Genomic DNA, 16,389 nt, shown 5'->3' on the forward strand with positions numbered 1-16,389 from the left:
GGAAATGGGAGGCGAGACATATTCAGAGTAAAGAGAGTAGCAAACAAATCCGAGAGCATCTCCACTGTGAGTTGACATATTTCGACATTATTGTCGAGATATGTAAAGAATTTCAAAGTAAGGTTCTCTTGTTTAACAGTTATTCGTGTTGAGTGTTCCTAGTTGAGCAATTCCAGCAAACTTTAGTTTTGACATTCATTACAAGAATTCGTTAAGAACCATTGTAAACCCTTGCGGAGAAGCCCCAGAACATTATTATAGCGTCTTGTTGTAGCTTTCTGTTGTTTCTCGAAAGCGCTGATTATCTTCTGTCTTTGTACTCGTGGAGCTAGACATATCACATAAGGAGAGTTTCGGCGGGCAGAGCGCAGTCGGGAAGATGTTCCGTTGTGCCCTCCGAAAGCTGTGACTGCACGGTCGACGGTTCGAAACCGCCCTAGTGCTAACCGCAAGTCATTCTTAGGTCCACGCGCGTTCATGAGCCTTTAAGAGAATAAAAACTTTGAATAGACTTACCGTCTAGCCCTCGCAAGTCATTGTATAGGTTATACACACGTTCGCAAGCCTCAAACGATTCTCAATTAAAGGCATCACCCAACGAATCTGAGGTGGTACGGATTTCATGTGGAGTATTCGTAAACGGGATAGTAGATTATGGGTGATTCCGTCCATTTCTTCCTAATTGCCGTGAGAAACGGCCCGGAAGATGCGGCACGTGCAGAAGGCTGGCGCGCTCCAGTCGAATTGCTTGTAGAAAATAGTGCGCCAGAACGCCCGAAGCCGTATCTTCCGGGCCGTTTTTTACGCCAATTGGCAAGAGATGGACGGAATCACCCACCTCTCCTTAATCTACGATCCCGTATACGAATACTCCACCTGAAATTCGTACCACCTCAGATTCGTGGAGTGATGCCTTTGAAGTGAACGCGGTGGCGCATCCCGCACGGAACGCCAGTCACTTTACTCTTTATCCTTAATGGAGGTTTTAAATAGGGGCGCAAAAGTAAGACGAGTGGTGCAGGCGTTTTCAAGTTCGTTGCACCAGTATAGTATATATACTGTATGTGGTTTAAAGGGATCATTCAAATATTAGACGCAGATGACGTTATTTGTGGTTGGTCCGGGAATTGCGACGCATGCCCACGCTATTGCAATGAGTCCAAGTTTGCAGCGGACAGGATTGCGTGAATGCCAGCAGTAACGGAAGTAGCAGCCTGCAAATATTTTTTGCTACTTTGCCTCATTGTTTATGACATATATATATGCATACATGCATAAAGGATGAAGTGTCTGACGTTAGCACGGAATCTTAGTCTTGGTTTACGAATACGTGTCTTGGCTATTCAATGGCTTACTGAAGCTAGCCGGTGTATCAAATGTCAGTGTTTTCATCCTTCCAAACAAGTCTGGTACCAATTTATCGACCTGGAGGGATAAAAGGCTTAGTTGACTTCAGAGCTGTTTCGAACCATCGACCGTGCCGTTATTGCGGAACCTCTCAGCAACTGCGCTACAACCGCCTCACATACACACGCACATATAGTCGTTTCAAAACGACATGAAACACGGACATTTGCGAAGCGGCTGCGCTCAAAGCGTAGCGGTTGGTAACGATCCACGCTACCGCCACACACCACTGCTGTTCGCCATGGTCCCACCTCGATTCCAACCGCTGTCTCCAACGCACCGCTTCCGAGCGCGGCCGCTTGCGCAACGATCCGTGTTTCATGTCGTTTTGACCCAACTATATGTATGGAATCTGAAATGGTGTGGAATGTGGAAGAATACGCACACGTTCTCTATTTGACATCTAAACTGCCCTCATCGAAGGCACCCTGTGTGGATTTTCAAACAAAGGAAAACGGAGCCGCTTGTAGTAACCTCACTTGTTATGCAGCTTTGTTTATTCAGTCTAAATTTCTTTCTGCAGTTTATGTTTTGTTTTCTTTGCGAGTGCAATATTCCCTAGAACTATTTAACGACTTTTCCGACGCCGATATTCTTCAATATGTCGATGATTGCATGACTCAGCAGCACACCGCTACTTAAAATATTTAATGGAAAAATTACCAATATTTCTTACAATAATTTTTTCAAAACTATTGTAAGAAATATTGGTAATTTTTCCATTAAATCCTAGAAAAGGCGTTTAGGACTCGCATGTTCTCCTGGTACAACGGCCAAGTTGTAGAGATTGAAATAATGAGCATGGATATAGTCGGCGCTGAACGTTTTCAACCAGCTGAACGCGACGCATCTGCCGCAACTGCCGTTATTTTCCTAGTTTACATACACTTGTTCTTCTCTTTGTCCTGGCACAGCTCAACAGGCCAGTCATGCATTCAACTGAACACATCCTGGAACGACTATGCGTGTTTCTCTGGAAACAAAATTACTTAAGGTCCCAAAAATTCTGAAATACCTCAAAAATTTAGCTGCTCCCTTTCTTTTTTGTGCGATTTCCTCTTCTTTTGCTCTATTGCTAGGACAATGCAAGTCCAAAGAAATTTCTCTATGGACCAATTTTCATGTTCTCCGCTCCATGTCATTTTCATGATCTCGACCTTTTTTTTCTCATTTCTCGAATATCTTAGCGTATAGCGATAGCGTGAAATTTTTGCAGATTTCGTCTGCAGGAGATTCCACTCATTTAGGAGTATGTGGGACTCCTTCAGTAATGCCATCGGACGTCGGACACGACGACTTATCGCAGGCCTCTAATGCAATAACGCGCTTGTTGAGCTCATTATCGTAAATGTAACAACGGCACCACGTGAACAACAACATTTCGGATGCAGTGGATAGCAAGAATTTTCCGGAAATTACATGAAGAGAGGACGTTTCTGGAATAGTCGTTTGAGAATTTTGCAGCAATTCTCATTCTAAGTCGAAGAGGATTTTAGAAATTTTATGGAATAACACCTGTTGTGGTGTTATCATTCATTTTCTTTCTTTATTTCTCTCGAATATTTCTAAAAATTTCCAATTCTTGTAGTTCTTATAAAAATACCTCCTAGTCATCCAACTGTGTATATTTTTATTAGTATGACTGGAGGTACACAGCAGCAGACATCTCACAGAAAACACACAAAGAGATCAGGGAATTTCGTGGAGAGCGAACACCCGAAATATTTACGATTATATAAACATGGATACAGTAGACTACAGTAAATTATTGTAACTATACAATAATCTCGTAGTCTTGTTCACCAGGAAAGTAGTACTTGATAAGCCTGCGTAGTGGAGGCTGAGCAAGATTCAACAATGTGACGAGCACAGCCATCATCAGTAGAATGGCGACACCAACTAGGAGGTATGAATTGATCACGTGAGGTTCCATAGAGCGGTACGACCGCAAGACATGAGACGGCGAGCTGAAAAGTACATTTTATAGCTGGTTTATCTGATTGAGGAACGCAAAATGGAACAAAAAAAGTAACAAGGAGACGGACTAAACAACGGGCTTGTTTACCTGCCCGGAATGGAGATTTTCTGGTACTTTGAGTTCCGGGTCAACCAATGGTCTTCTTTAAAGAAATAATAGCATTACCAGCGCAGATAAGTATTGTGTGCGGAACACTTATTCAAACCTTCACAGAACTACATATCGTGTCCTTGTGTGTCTAAGTACATCGAGACTAGTAGACGGAAATTGAAATTTTTTGAAAAATTGAGTTTTTTTTTTAGCAGCGGTGTAAAATGACTATTTACAATGTCTCAAGGCACTTATTTTAAGATTTATCCACTCTCATAGATCAATACGAGTAAACAATTGTTCGATAAGAGTAACAGTTGCATGGATCGTGATCAGAGGGAGAGGGTTCAATGAAAAACATTTTTTTGCGACATGAAAATGAGATAGATAATTACGAAATGATGTAAATATGTAAGAAGAGTAAAAGCGAGGAACCAAGAGTAAGTCGAATACAGATCAAAAGTTCAAACGAGTTTACCGGGGGAAAAATCGGAGATTTTCCTCGCAGTTTTGGAAACACAGAAAGACCAAAGTTTCTTGCCTTGTAAAACAGAGCAGTAGTATAAAAAAGGTAAAGGAAATCCTTCATTCCAGAAAATTCAATTTGCTAGTGACGACAAACATTTAGGAATGACCTTTCGGGAGAACACCTCCGAACTTTTCGATATGAGGAGAAATGGATTGTATGCCAGCGAATGTTTCGGGCAAAACAGAAACAGACGGACAGAAAGTTCGCTGTCCGTGATTGTTTTACGATGGAAGTTTCAGGAAAATCGCTGTTGAAATTAGCGGCTACTGCTAACCACAGTCCATTGTTCGTGACTCAGCTTTCTGAGGAAAAAGGAGGAAAAGAGCTTGTAACCACTTATTAGCTTATTGAGGTCTAGTAGTCATTAAGCGATGTGATCAGTTCAAGCGCAAAATTCGCTTCTGAAAGCTTTGGTAATTCTTTTCAGAGGCGATTTTGGGTTTTCCATTCAAATGCCTTCTATTTCCAAATGAAAACTCGTGAATTCAGCACCTGTGTAATTTTTTTGCGACTAGAAAATGCAATAACCAATGAGAAAAGAAAAGAAGGAGTTTCAGGAATAGATTCTCTTTCCACTTTTCTGATCAGCTCTTTGCTTGATCAGTTCTTAGATTGATCGCCTTCTAAGATAAGGACTATAAAAAGAAGCTCAGCCAGAAAATTCAGCAAATCATGGATAGAAGACGAGAATTGCAATCTTCCTATATTTAGTTTAGAACAGCTTCATGGATGTAGAGACCTCTGATTGGGTCAGCTATTTAAGCCAATCACATTTCCTCACTAAAAAAAACCTAATATTTTTACCAGACGAAAATTTGACTCAATGGGTGGTAATGTGGAATTGAACACTGCACTAAATTTTCACGCTAACAATTAGGTCTCACTTCTGTTGTCCCGATAGGATGGATGAATGGAGAATTTAATGAGAATCCATAATAAAATAGTAGGTCTCCTCAGGAAAATAAGGCGATTACTACTACATGAATGAGATAAGAGTAAGAAAAAAGTATTCAATAAAAACGGGAAACTTAAATTTTGCGGCATTCTCCAAATGAAAAACTCACAGTGCGCTTACAATGGAAAAGTGCAGTGTTTTCATTCGGGCGTAAAGCAGACACAAAACGTGAGAAGCATGAGCCATTCTATTTTTACCCCATTGACGAGCATAGAAATTTGAAGGAACAAAAATTTTCCCGGAAGAGCGAATGTTTCGAAACTTTTTGGGAAAACTAAATTAGTTTTTTTTTCGGAAAGTATCTTTTTTTCTTTACTCACGTATAGGTGAGATTGTATAACGTGTAAATATGCACATCATAAGATTTTTTCATAAATTTTTTGATTGGTTCTAGTATCTAAGAAATTCTAAGCTGCTAAAATGTGGTAGTGCCCATTTAGTTCAATTATTAGGGGCATATGAAAGAAATTGGTAAAAAAAAATATCCGATGAAATAAGAAGAGCTAACACTCTTACAACATAAATATGTCCACACTGCAAAAAGTAAGTGGATTTGAAACCCGTGTTAAGATCTCAAGCATCTTTTCAGAATAGAAATAAGTGAAGATATAAATCCAAAGTCTTTATTGCGTTCCACCGGGATTTTCCCGAATTTTTCTTTCGGACCGGATGTGTCCCGGTTGAAGACAACATGCAGAACCAGTTTGACGACATCAATCCTCCAATGTTTTCCCATCGCTAGCGCTTCACTCTGTCTAATCAACTTCTGGAAGAATCTCCTCCAATCCAGGCGCTCAAGAACTTCTCGAAGATCCCCTCGACACACGTGATCGTCATGTCTAACGAGCCTTTTGAAGGTCCGTCGCACGCAAAAACTACCGTAATGCGAGGCGATGACGAGAGAGCAGAGAAAAACAAGAGGTAACGGGTCAGGTGGGGACAATAAACGCATACCTGCGCTCTTTGTCGACGTTAACTCCGGAGATAGTATTGTAGCAGAGGAGACGAGGAGAAAGCCACCAACCGCGCCGACCTTGATGAGGGTCACTCTTGGCAACGCGCCAGGCCGACGTTCGCCTGCCCGCCCCGCCCTCGTCACCTCAAAGGGGCGACGGTCACCCAGCTCCAGCCCCGTCCGGCCGAACCCGTAATCGATCGGGCCCGTCCGTCTGCTCCCAGGTGCTCTCACCTGTACATGACTCATCGTTCAGGTGTCCGGATCTCGACGTACTAGGCAGCCGGATCGTCTACTGCCAGCCGCCTGCGATTCATGCGGCACAATGCTGCTCCGCTCTCGACTTCTGATCTGCTTGCTGGTCCATGTTGGCGGAATTCTGGCCCAGGGCCAAGTGGTGCTCGATCCTGGCCTGATGCCGGCTCGGCAGCCGATTCAAAATATTCTTGGCGGAGTTTATTCGAACAATGTGACGTTGTTCTTCCGTAACTCACCCTATAGAGTCACTAGCGACCTTACGGTTGAATACGGTGCAACGTTAACCATAGAGACTGGTGTACAAATGTATTTCGATACTGGTGTTGGATTGAAGATTAAAGGAGCATTGCAAGCTATAGTGAGTGTGGAGCTTTTTCTGGATTTTTTCTTCTATTTGCCCGATGCAGCTCGCTGCGACGTCTTCTGTTGATTCTTATCGATCGACGGTGGTTTTTTGATGACTAATGCTACGGCGATAGTGGGGTTTGCATTATGAGGGGAAGCATCGCGAGAAGATTTTTTGATAATGATGTTTATTTCGAGATTATTTATTTATTTACTTATTTGTTTATCCATATGCATCAAAAACAAACCAAAAAAAAAAGAAAGAGAAGAAGGTTGCATCGAAAACGGGGCAAGATTTATGTAATCATCCTCATTTCTGACAGATTTGTGGCAGATCCTGAATAGTTGGTTGGTTGGGGCATTCTCTCCCGGTTGAAAATGCAGTAGATTTCCAATCTTTGCGTTATCCTGGTGTTAAGCGGCTACGAACCCTATAGATCAGGATTTTTCTCCCGGTGAACAGTATGAGTAGTAGTAACAAATAGATTCATGTTCCAAGTGTTCATTCCCGTACACTATGTGCTCTGTGTGGATAGAGTCACCTGAGCATTATTTGCTCAGCCTGTCCCAACCTTCTGACCACCACTTCCAAACGAATGCGAATGGGAACAATAACAAAAAATATGGACTCCTTCAGTCAATTACCTTCGCCGATATTTTGACCTCAAATAGGTGCAGGATATTGAGAGTAATGGATTTTTCCCGGCGATTAATGGCAGTACGGGGACCCTCACCAGGTCACGCTTAGCGGTTTGTCGATGGTCATGGGGAAATAGAAATCCATGGATCGTTAGCCACCAGGTTGCTGATTAGGGACAATTATTGCGAGACAGTATAGGATGCGGAGAGGTGCAGAATGTGAAAATAGCTCTGCCAACCAGAGGTTACGTATTCGTAAATCATTGCAATGAAGGAGTTCAAATCGTAGGCTTAGGATCCGGATCGTATTGTAGTTCCACCAATAATTACTTATGCATTCTTCAAGTATTATTATTAGTATTCGTTTAGTATTCTCTGCATGTGTTCATAAATTTCGTATAATTGCGTTTTTTTCTTCTTTTCTTTCTTAATTTTTTTTCGAATTTCTCAAGTTCTATGTAGAGCTCCCTCTGCAGAAAAGAAAAAAGGCCAGCATTATTTCTCGTTTTTTTCTGGCAATTTTTTATTTCTTTACTTGTTTATTCATTTCTGTTTGCGTAAAAAGTCGCTAAGTTGTCGTTGTTCGTAAACTTTGGAGCCAGTTCTGTATAAAAATTACGCAAAATTACACAGGTTCTTACATCTATTGTTAATATTATGTGTTGGTGATTAAGGGTCGCAATTAAAAACATGGAAGAACACCACCAATTAAGATCTTAATTTTGGTGACTACGCTTCTTGGTTACATACATTCCTTATCCATATTTTCAGAGCCTGTTTTTATCAATACATTCCTATAAGTATTTGTTTTTGCGCGCGTGTTGTGAAGTTTTGCGTAATATTTTTCGAAATCATTTTTCCCACAAATCTGTACGAGAAGCAGCTAGAAGTTTACGCAGCAGTAATACAAGAAAAATTACTGTGGATATAAAAATAAGGATAGTGACTTTTTTCCTTTTATTAAACGTTCTGTAAATTTCTGTAAATTCTGTAAATTATACACAAACTATAAAAATGTAAGTCGTGAATGAATAAACTGGTAATGTATGCCATAGGTATATAGCTTTTTTTCGTTTCCATAAATTTTAACAATTTTTAATTTCTTTCGTAGGTTTGGTTTTTTTGGAAAATTTCGGCTGTAAATCCTCTTACATCTGGGAATATTTTCGAAATATTTTTAGGTTTAGGTCCCACAACTACAATAAACAATTTCATTCACGTAGAGGAATAATTCAGCGTAATTCAGATGGATAGGTCTAGTTTTCTTTAAAACTTATCTGCGTGATCGAAAATGTTCAAATATCGCTGGTGAAACTTTTATTTCTGGCATATTGTTTTCCATGTAATCCGTAAAAAGCTGTGACTATGCGATGCGTCATCACATTGATCACAGTGTTTTTACAAAAGCATCGCATAAATTCACAATGCCATTAAGATATCAGATGATAATGTTTTGCAAATATTTCATCGAATCAGCCCGGTTCCCATGAGATCGTTCCGATTACTTTAAGGACGAAAACATCGGACAGCGGACACACACATACATGAAGTCCGTAGCGCAAATGATGAAAAGAAAACGGTAGAAATCATCCATTTTTATTTCTCACACACAGTATGAAATTCAAATTCTTTTTATTCTAGATGATAATTTGGACCTCTAAAAAACCCTAACAATTATTGTTATCTTAAATTTTGCTTTTAATCATTACTGTCCCTATGTATTACCGATGACTATTTTTACTACTATTACTATTTTTTTATTATTACTATTTTTATTATTACCGTAGAAAATCGGCAAAAATATTACTTTCTAAGTGTTTCGCTTCACCAGATCTCTGGATGGAGCCAAAAATGTTGCGAGGGTTTTTATATACGTTTTCTTGTTTATGTGCGTTCTGCTTTCATTAGTTTTTCTTTCTTTTTCGTGCTCTTAAAGAAATTTACACCGCAATTACCCCTCATCTTCTTCCACTCCCCTAATTGTTGTTCATTCATTTTATTGTTACGTTTTCCTCACCTCAGGACCTTTTATCTCAGCTTTTTTTCGTTAAACCTTTTTGTGTGTATCTTACTGGCTTCAACGAATGGTGTTAAGATAATGAACAAGTAGGAAAGAAAAGAAATAAGTTATTCATTAAGAAATGCAAAATAAGAGAGAAATTTCTGAAAATTTCTCCGTTGTATGAATGAGAAAAAGGGAAGAGTACGGGCATCTTTAGTCACATGGAGAACAAGCACACAAGAAGCAACATTTCCTATTCAATTACCTTAGTAAGAAACAAAAAAAAAACAATTTAATAAGTGGTTTTAAGACTGTTCAAGTGAAATTAGCATAATCTTTGAGAAATTTTTCTTATATGCAAACAGAAGTAGTGATAGGATTTTGTACTCTTTTAGAATTGTAAAATTAAAACAAATTAAATTGAAGAAGGTTTCTAAATAACGACTGTGACTTTTTTTCTTTTTATTAAACGTTCTGTAAATTCTGTAAATTATACACAAACTAAAAACATGTAAATCGTGAACGAATAAACTGGCAAAGTAAACCATAGGTATATAGCTTCTTTACGTTTCTATAAATTTTAACTATTTTAAATTTTTTTGTAGGTTTGATTTTGAGCGGTGGGTGGTAAATAGTTTATACCAGAGTTCTCAGAAAGTTGATGCATTTCTGAATATCAGAGAATCACAAAATAGAAAATAAATGCGTAGTGGCTTTTTTTTCGTCTGAGATCTAACAATATATGCAGCTCACATTTTGAGAAACACAATCAGAATTTCTTCAAGCAGAAAAAAAAGCCAAATGCGATGAAAATGGGAGGAAAAGTGAGGGTTAGCTCATGACGCAAGCCGTTTGGAACAATGTAATGCAAATTTGAGCACATTATTTGCACATATGAAATTTGATCGGTGACTATCTACAGCCTACGCGCCACCGTCGCGCCAACGGTTCCCATCAATTTGCGGGAGCCTTTCGCACATATGTAGGTGTATGTACTCCCGCGCACAAATCGAGTTACTGTATTTTTCAGGGAAATGAATTCGCTCATATTCAAATGTTGCCATATCAACAACAGTTGAACTACGATGACTCGTTCCCGAAATTTCGTCTTATCGATGGAGCGACGGTCCGGGAGGGAAGGCTGCAGGCATTGTTCCGAGATCGTTGGCGTTCTGTATGCACTATGGTCACTAAGTATGTGCTTGATTTTTGCAGTAACATGTTTTTATGCGGAAAAAATCCCAAAAATACCAATAATCTTGAAATTTTCCTTTTTTCCTGTCACAAAGTGTTACGAGAATCGGGAAACTGACGTAGTCGGGAAACCTGTGAGAAAATATAGAGTAAGAGGCGTAGATGACGATTATGAGGCCTTTTTTTTCCTGAATGTCCCAGAAACGGCCATTTTAGTCCATACAAGGTACGTTAGAACGCGACTCCACGTTCATGTTCTGGTTCTCTAGCTGCCCATTCATTTGTTTTACTTCAATTGATTACCGAAGAGACCCCATTGATCTTCGGCCGCCCGCTCGTGGATGCGACGCGCGCACAAAGATGGCGCGCTGCAACTGACACCCTTGGTACAAACGCAGTTCCTCTTGCCGTTTTTTGGAATAATTAGTAGAAAATGAACGGGCCACGCTAATACTCGTAATCTTCACCACGAACCCTACGTTTCCCCACAGAAAACCCAACATCGTCGGTTTCGTGATACGCTGCCTTTAATATTGGCTCTTCTCCTTTGCCTTGGAGGCAAATTTTGTCGAAATTCGTAGGTTTTCACTGCTGTTTCTATTTTTAAAACGACCATCTTTAGCTGGACCAGCATTGACACTACGACCGCCTGCCGATCCATGGGCTATAGCGACGGAGGTGAGCTGTTTCATTTATGCTGTATCATCGTAGTTTCATTATTTTTCTGGCTATTTTCCTGTTTATCCCATCGCCAGCAATTTTTTTAGAGATATTTTTCAACTCTCTTGATCTATCGTTCTATATTTTTCATGATATTTGCGTTCTTTTCTCTTCAAACTCATTCCAGCTGTTTACGTAGTCATTGTTTTCTTTCCGAGTATCTTTTTACTCACTTATTTCCTGTTTCTTTTCGCTTTCTTTTATGCTGTTTATTTCTTCATGTTTGTTATTGCGTGTATTGGTCCTGTCAATTGATTGATTGAAATTTACTTGTCGATCGATGACTGACTTGACCTACCCTTCTGCTATATTAGATATACTGCTTATTTACTACATTAATTACACATACTAATTATTCACTGCTTATTTACTTCTTATTTAATTATTTCATACTGTTTATTTACCTCTCTCGATTTCTTTCTCATATCGCTCATTTCTTGTTTGTTAACTCTTATTTCTTTTTGTACCTCCGTCTTTCTGTTGAGAGGAAAGCAACTGTAACTGTAAGATTTCTAACATTCCCCTGGTATTTTCCAGCCCCAAATATGAGAAATGGAAGACTACCCCTCCCCACCCCCCCCTCCCTTTCGAAAAGCTCTAATTGAAAATTGAATAAAATAAAACTATAATTAATTTTAAAAAATTGAATCCAGACGTAGTCTCGTGCGAAATGCAAGAACTTTTCGCCCGTCTCACTCATCAAAATATTCAGGGGCTAGCGAAATGCGTAGGCTAGGATTACCCCATGGTATCACTTATCAAATATCTGCTTCCCTAATAATCATAGATGTATTTCTGCAAGTTTTCGTAGAGAAAAGGTCCGACACTGCCCTTTTTGTGCTCTCGTAAGCAGATCAAATCTACTTCTAAATTCTCTTGTCGCAACAGCCGCACATTCATATCCATGCCGCCAATCCTGTTACCGAAACAAAAAATGTCCCCTCGCAAAGTAGTGAAGGTGATTTGGAATTGTTAGCAAAGTTCCAGAAAACGGCCGGAAAGAGTTGATCAATGATCTAAGTCAATCGGTGCTAAAACCTTTGACCAGGGGTTGGTTTTGATCCATCGGATCAATCGATCGGACCACACAAATCCACGGAGATTTCCCGCCGATCGGCTATCTCCGACGAGATCAACTTAATATTGAAATTACGTCATCATACGCAATTTTTGCTACTAAGAAGTGTTTTTGCACCTAGAAACTGTCATATACTGTCATTTCTTCCTCTTGTTCATCTTTCTTCTCCAAATTTCCGCCGATCTGTGGTTTTTTTTCTTTTATTTTTCTTGAACTAAGCGCACTCATTTCAGCTCATTAACTCTTTTCTTTCTCATTTTTCCATCTTTTGTTGTTTCGTGATTCTCACTACTTCTCTACATATACATATCTCGTGGTTTTATGCAATCTTTCAACCAATTCCACATTTTTTGTTATCTATTTTTAATATTCTATTTTTTTCACAAGTTTTTCGTTGTTCTTTTCTATCGCTTAAATCCCAGACATTAGAAATCTAGAACTCCGGATGTTTTAGGTTCCGGTTTGTTGGTTTTTTTTTGCCTGTCTCTTGCTCTATCTTCTCTACAGTTTTTTTTTGTGGAATTCGTTCATTCACTCTCTTATTTGTTCTCTATTTCTTTGAGATATTATTATTGCATTTTCTCAATCCTCCAACTACTTTTCAATTCGCCCTTCACTTCAATTTCGCTGAATACCATTCACATAACGTGCCATTCATTTTCTTTTTCATTTTTCCTTCCTTTCCTTTCTTCCTCATTTACTTTCTCCTCTATCTCACTTAACTGGCCTTTCCTCTTCTCTCTCATCCCGATCTTGATCCAGAAAATGCACTAATAACTTCTGAACTCAGGGTTTCTCAAATGGCATCTACGTAACAATGACACTTACCCTCTGGCAATGCCACGCCCTGATTGTCATCCGGGAGCGAATTCCCTTTGGGATTGTCCAGGTTTTGCTGATCCGAACGCTATTCGCCTTAGCGAGAACCTCTGCCAAGGTGAAGACGATCTAGGACTCGTATGCTGGGGAGCGCCGATATTTCAAGGATGGGCTAAGCATTGGAAAGGTACCTAGCACTTTTTTCACTTTTTGTTCATTTTTTATTTCCATTCATTCTTCTTTTTTTTTTGTTCAACTCTCCCAATTTTACAAGGAGTTTTTTTTTCGGAGGAAAAAGCCCTGAGATTCTTGTTTTGTATACCGTACAAGTCTCGGAATCTTCCTGAAGCTCTGTTCTGTTTCATTTTCGCCGCTCCACGACCAATTTTCTCAAGTGTTATTTAAAATTCGCGGTCATCGCCATTAGTAACACATTTAATCGCAGCTACTTTACTGTCCCTCTTTGAGTCATCTCATTATTCCGTGGCCTGCTGACTAGCAGACAATCAACTTTTTTCTCAATTCCAGCTCCAGAAGAGGAAATAAACAGGTGGAGAGCTGACAGTTTAGAACAAGAGGTGGACGAGCCGATATGGATGGGGTAATTTGTCAGCAAACAAGCTGCGATTTTGAAATGAGTTCGTACATCTGTGGAAATCATGTATGGACAGACAAGGGGGCAAATAAGCGAAGGAAGGGGAAACATTGAAGCGACGGCACTTATTTTTGCATAGGCAATCGTAACGCATTTTCCACTTCTCAGTGGTATATCAGTTGGCAAGCGTCAGAGGAAGTGCATGAATTGCGGCCGACGTCTTGCGCTGCGGTTTCGTGAGTCGACATAAGTCCTGACGGTTTTTTTTCACAGATGCAAGATTGCAGTAATCTGCAAGTACGCTAATTTCTGCTCATACGCATCCTAATTCCAGTTCTCCCTTCTTGGACATCCACTCTTTTCTTTGTGTACATCCACTCTTTTCTTTGTGTACATCATTAAACGTGGCGTAAACAAACAGATCGCGAAATATTTATATGAAATGGTCCTTTTCCAGGATTTTTTTGTCTCAGTCTCTTTCAATTACTGTATTAGGGACAATTTTCCAGATTCATTTCTCCGCTATGATAACAGTTTAGTAGGCTGCGGAATTAGAGTTTATTCGCGAAGAAGGTCAAACTGAATAAAATTGTGATTTTATGGAATTTCTGCGGAATTATTCCACGGAACAGAGGCGTCGATGACCGCGAAGTGATTTGCGGCCAGCGCTTGTGCGGAGGGAGGTTTTGTCAAGAAGAGGAATAAGTAGTTTGCGTCTCAGTCGCAGGAATTTTCTTTTGATTTCACGTAGTCTGTCGTTCGGCGAAACTGTTTTTGGATCCCCGGGATCATTCAGATAGAGAAATTACGTAGATAGAGTGACGCTGATTTTTTTAGAGGATTTATTTTTGTTCCTGCATTTTTGAAACGAGTCGGAGAGGCCTCGTCAAGATTATCTTTCCAGGAGTTTCCTTTGGGTGCTTTCTCTCGATTACATGACAGAGAACTAATCATTAGCTTCGTTATTATACAGCGTAAGGAGAACTGCGACAGCACAACTCCTTGAAAGTGTCCCTCGGGTGATTCAACGTTAGGATCTGTCCGCTACAAGTGCTTTTGGCGAAAATAAGTGACATTATTTTGAAAAAAGAATAAAAAACTTTTCTGACGTCACTTTACTAGTGAAAGTAGAATTTCACCTAATCTGATTAATTTAGGGCTTCAAATATACAACTCACCGTACACCTACGTTAGCGCGGATCCGGATCACGTAGCAGTTCAAAAGGAATCGCTTAGTCGCATGGAATACGTGGATATACTCTACGCTGGCTACGATGGGTATGCGTATTGATTTTTTTCCCGGCGACGTCGCCATACTTGATTCGCATTCGCTATAGGTCGACTAAAAACACCACAGCTGCGTTGTGCATCGAAGGTGTGGCACCGATCATGAATGGGATTCGAATAGAGCGAAGCGCTCGAGATGGGCTCTATGTCTATGAACCGTCAGGTGCGCGTAATTTCGTGCCGCCGTTGTGCTGCGCTACTACCGATCCAACTCTAATGTTTCAGGTCCAATTTTGATAGCGAACTCAACGTTTTCATGGAATCGCGGTCATGGAATCATGATCGATAACACTACCGATGGACGAGTTTTCATCAATATGACTAGGATCGAGAATAACTACGGAGACGGGGTTTGGTACAGAGAAAAAACTGGTGCAAATCTACTTAGTCATGGAATAAGTGGGTTGTTTGGACTTTTAAATTTCTTGGATGATATTAGAATGAGATGATCCAGGGAATCGTCGAGATGTCACGAATTTCGCATTCGCTGAGGAAAAACCGCGAGCGGATATTTGTCGTGAGCATTCGTTGTCGACGCAGTACTTTTTTCCGCATCTGCTGATGGCTCGGCTCGATAATGGTACCCTATACGATCCATCGAATCCTCCGTCTTGTTGGATTGTACGCTGTTGCCTTGTCTTTTCTCAAATTGACGCCTTTCTTTCCTCCTTCTTCTTCATAGAAAAAAGTTCTAGGCGATATCGTTGCCGCCAAGGCTACAGTACACCTATTCGCTGCAATTCGTGAACGTTCGAAATCTGAACCCACCTCATACGTCGAACACTCATTTAGTTGTTTGTGATGCTACCCAGGAAAAGAGCGCATGTGCACTGGAGAGGTTAAGGGTCTCCATTCTAGACGGGATCTACCCACAGACTGTCAGTTTGAGGTCAGTGGCCCAGAGGAAATTTGTACTTCAAATTGTAGAAGTTTGTAATTTATTTTCCTAAGAATGGAAATGGAACGTTTTTCTTAAATTAATTAAAATATCCTAAAATAATGCCCTACCAGAAGCGGAAGTACGCCTTTGTATGTTGCGCTCGAGCACCAACAAGAAGGCAACCAGGCTGGCTACGTAGTAGGAGATGTTGAAGTCTTTTTTCGTGTTCACGCTAGTGTTACAGGTGGGCGTGGTTTATTTTCCTTTTTTTGAAATCGCGTCGTAATGATCGCTTTAGACAAGGCATTTTATGGGCTCAACATCACGAACTCAATAATCAATAATAATATTGGAAATGGTGTCTTTGGAAGAGATATCCGTGAAAGAACCGCATTCTCGAACGTAACCGTCAATCTGAATCAGGGTCTGGCTGGATTTCTTGTCAAGGTGCAGGGAATTTTCCTGGCATATTCTGTGAAAAAATTGGGAAGAAATATAATTAAAGGACGGAGCAGCTGATATTTGGCTGAACGACACACGGATTCAAGAGAATTGGGGTGATGGTTTGAATGTGAGTTATGCTGGAGGAGCTATTACCGTCAATGGGACGCGATTGGAAAGAAATCGATGGCGAGGTGTGTTCATTCATTCATTCATT

The 16,389-nt window shown here is 40.2% G+C and overlaps 2 protein-coding genes across 5 annotated transcripts in view; one reads left to right on the forward strand and one right to left on the reverse strand.

Moving 5' to 3' along the window:
- Positions 1–3,181: 3,181 nt before the first annotated feature.
- On the reverse strand, positions 3,182–6,163 carry RB195_013652 (uncharacterized protein; the record flags this gene model as incomplete). 3 transcript variants are annotated; one of them, XM_064203574.1, is made up of 3 exons in its annotated part: positions 3,182–3,374; positions 5,914–5,992; positions 6,079–6,163. In XM_064203574.1, 3 exons carry the CDS (start codon positions 6,161–6,163, stop codon positions 3,182–3,184), a joined length of 357 nt encoding a protein of 118 aa, XP_064059453.1. The 3 variants fall into 3 exon arrangements, with proteins under 3 accessions (XP_064059453.1, XP_064059455.1, XP_064059454.1); XM_064203573.1 differs by lacking the exons at positions 5,914–5,992; positions 6,079–6,163 and adding exons at positions 3,473–3,527; positions 4,279–4,288; XM_064203572.1 differs by lacking the exons at positions 5,914–5,992; positions 6,079–6,163 and adding an exon at positions 5,280–5,332.
- The window catches only part of RB195_013653 (uncharacterized protein), a gene marked incomplete at both ends in the record, with an annotated part of 37,879 nt that continues 27,284 nt past the window's right edge, over positions 5,795–16,389 (forward strand). The window contains 14 exons of one of the 2 annotated variants that reach the window (XM_064203575.1): positions 5,795–5,880; positions 5,956–6,106; positions 6,171–6,530; positions 10,189–10,352; positions 10,975–11,030; positions 12,941–13,156; positions 14,722–14,842; positions 14,902–15,014; positions 15,077–15,250; positions 15,306–15,472; positions 15,547–15,740; positions 15,863–15,975; positions 16,030–16,178; positions 16,237–16,366. In XM_064203575.1, coding sequence (XP_064059456.1) covers positions 5,795–5,880; positions 5,956–6,106; positions 6,171–6,530; positions 10,189–10,352; positions 10,975–11,030; positions 12,941–13,156; positions 14,722–14,842; positions 14,902–15,014; positions 15,077–15,250; positions 15,306–15,472; positions 15,547–15,740; positions 15,863–15,975; positions 16,030–16,178; positions 16,237–16,366 — 2,194 coding nt within the window. Of the gene's footprint in view, positions 5,881–5,955; positions 6,107–6,170; positions 6,531–10,188; positions 10,353–10,974; positions 11,031–12,940; positions 13,157–14,721; positions 14,843–14,901; positions 15,015–15,076; positions 15,251–15,305; positions 15,473–15,546; positions 15,741–15,862; positions 15,976–16,029; positions 16,179–16,236; positions 16,367–16,389 lie in introns of those variants that run through there. The other variant, XM_064203576.1, reaches the window with a different exon arrangement.

Source organism: Necator americanus, chromosome V (genome assembly GCF_031761385.1).
Source record: "Necator americanus strain Aroian chromosome V, whole genome shotgun sequence".
In the NCBI taxonomy this organism is placed as follows: Eukaryota; Metazoa; Nematoda; class Chromadorea; order Rhabditida; family Ancylostomatidae; genus Necator; species Necator americanus.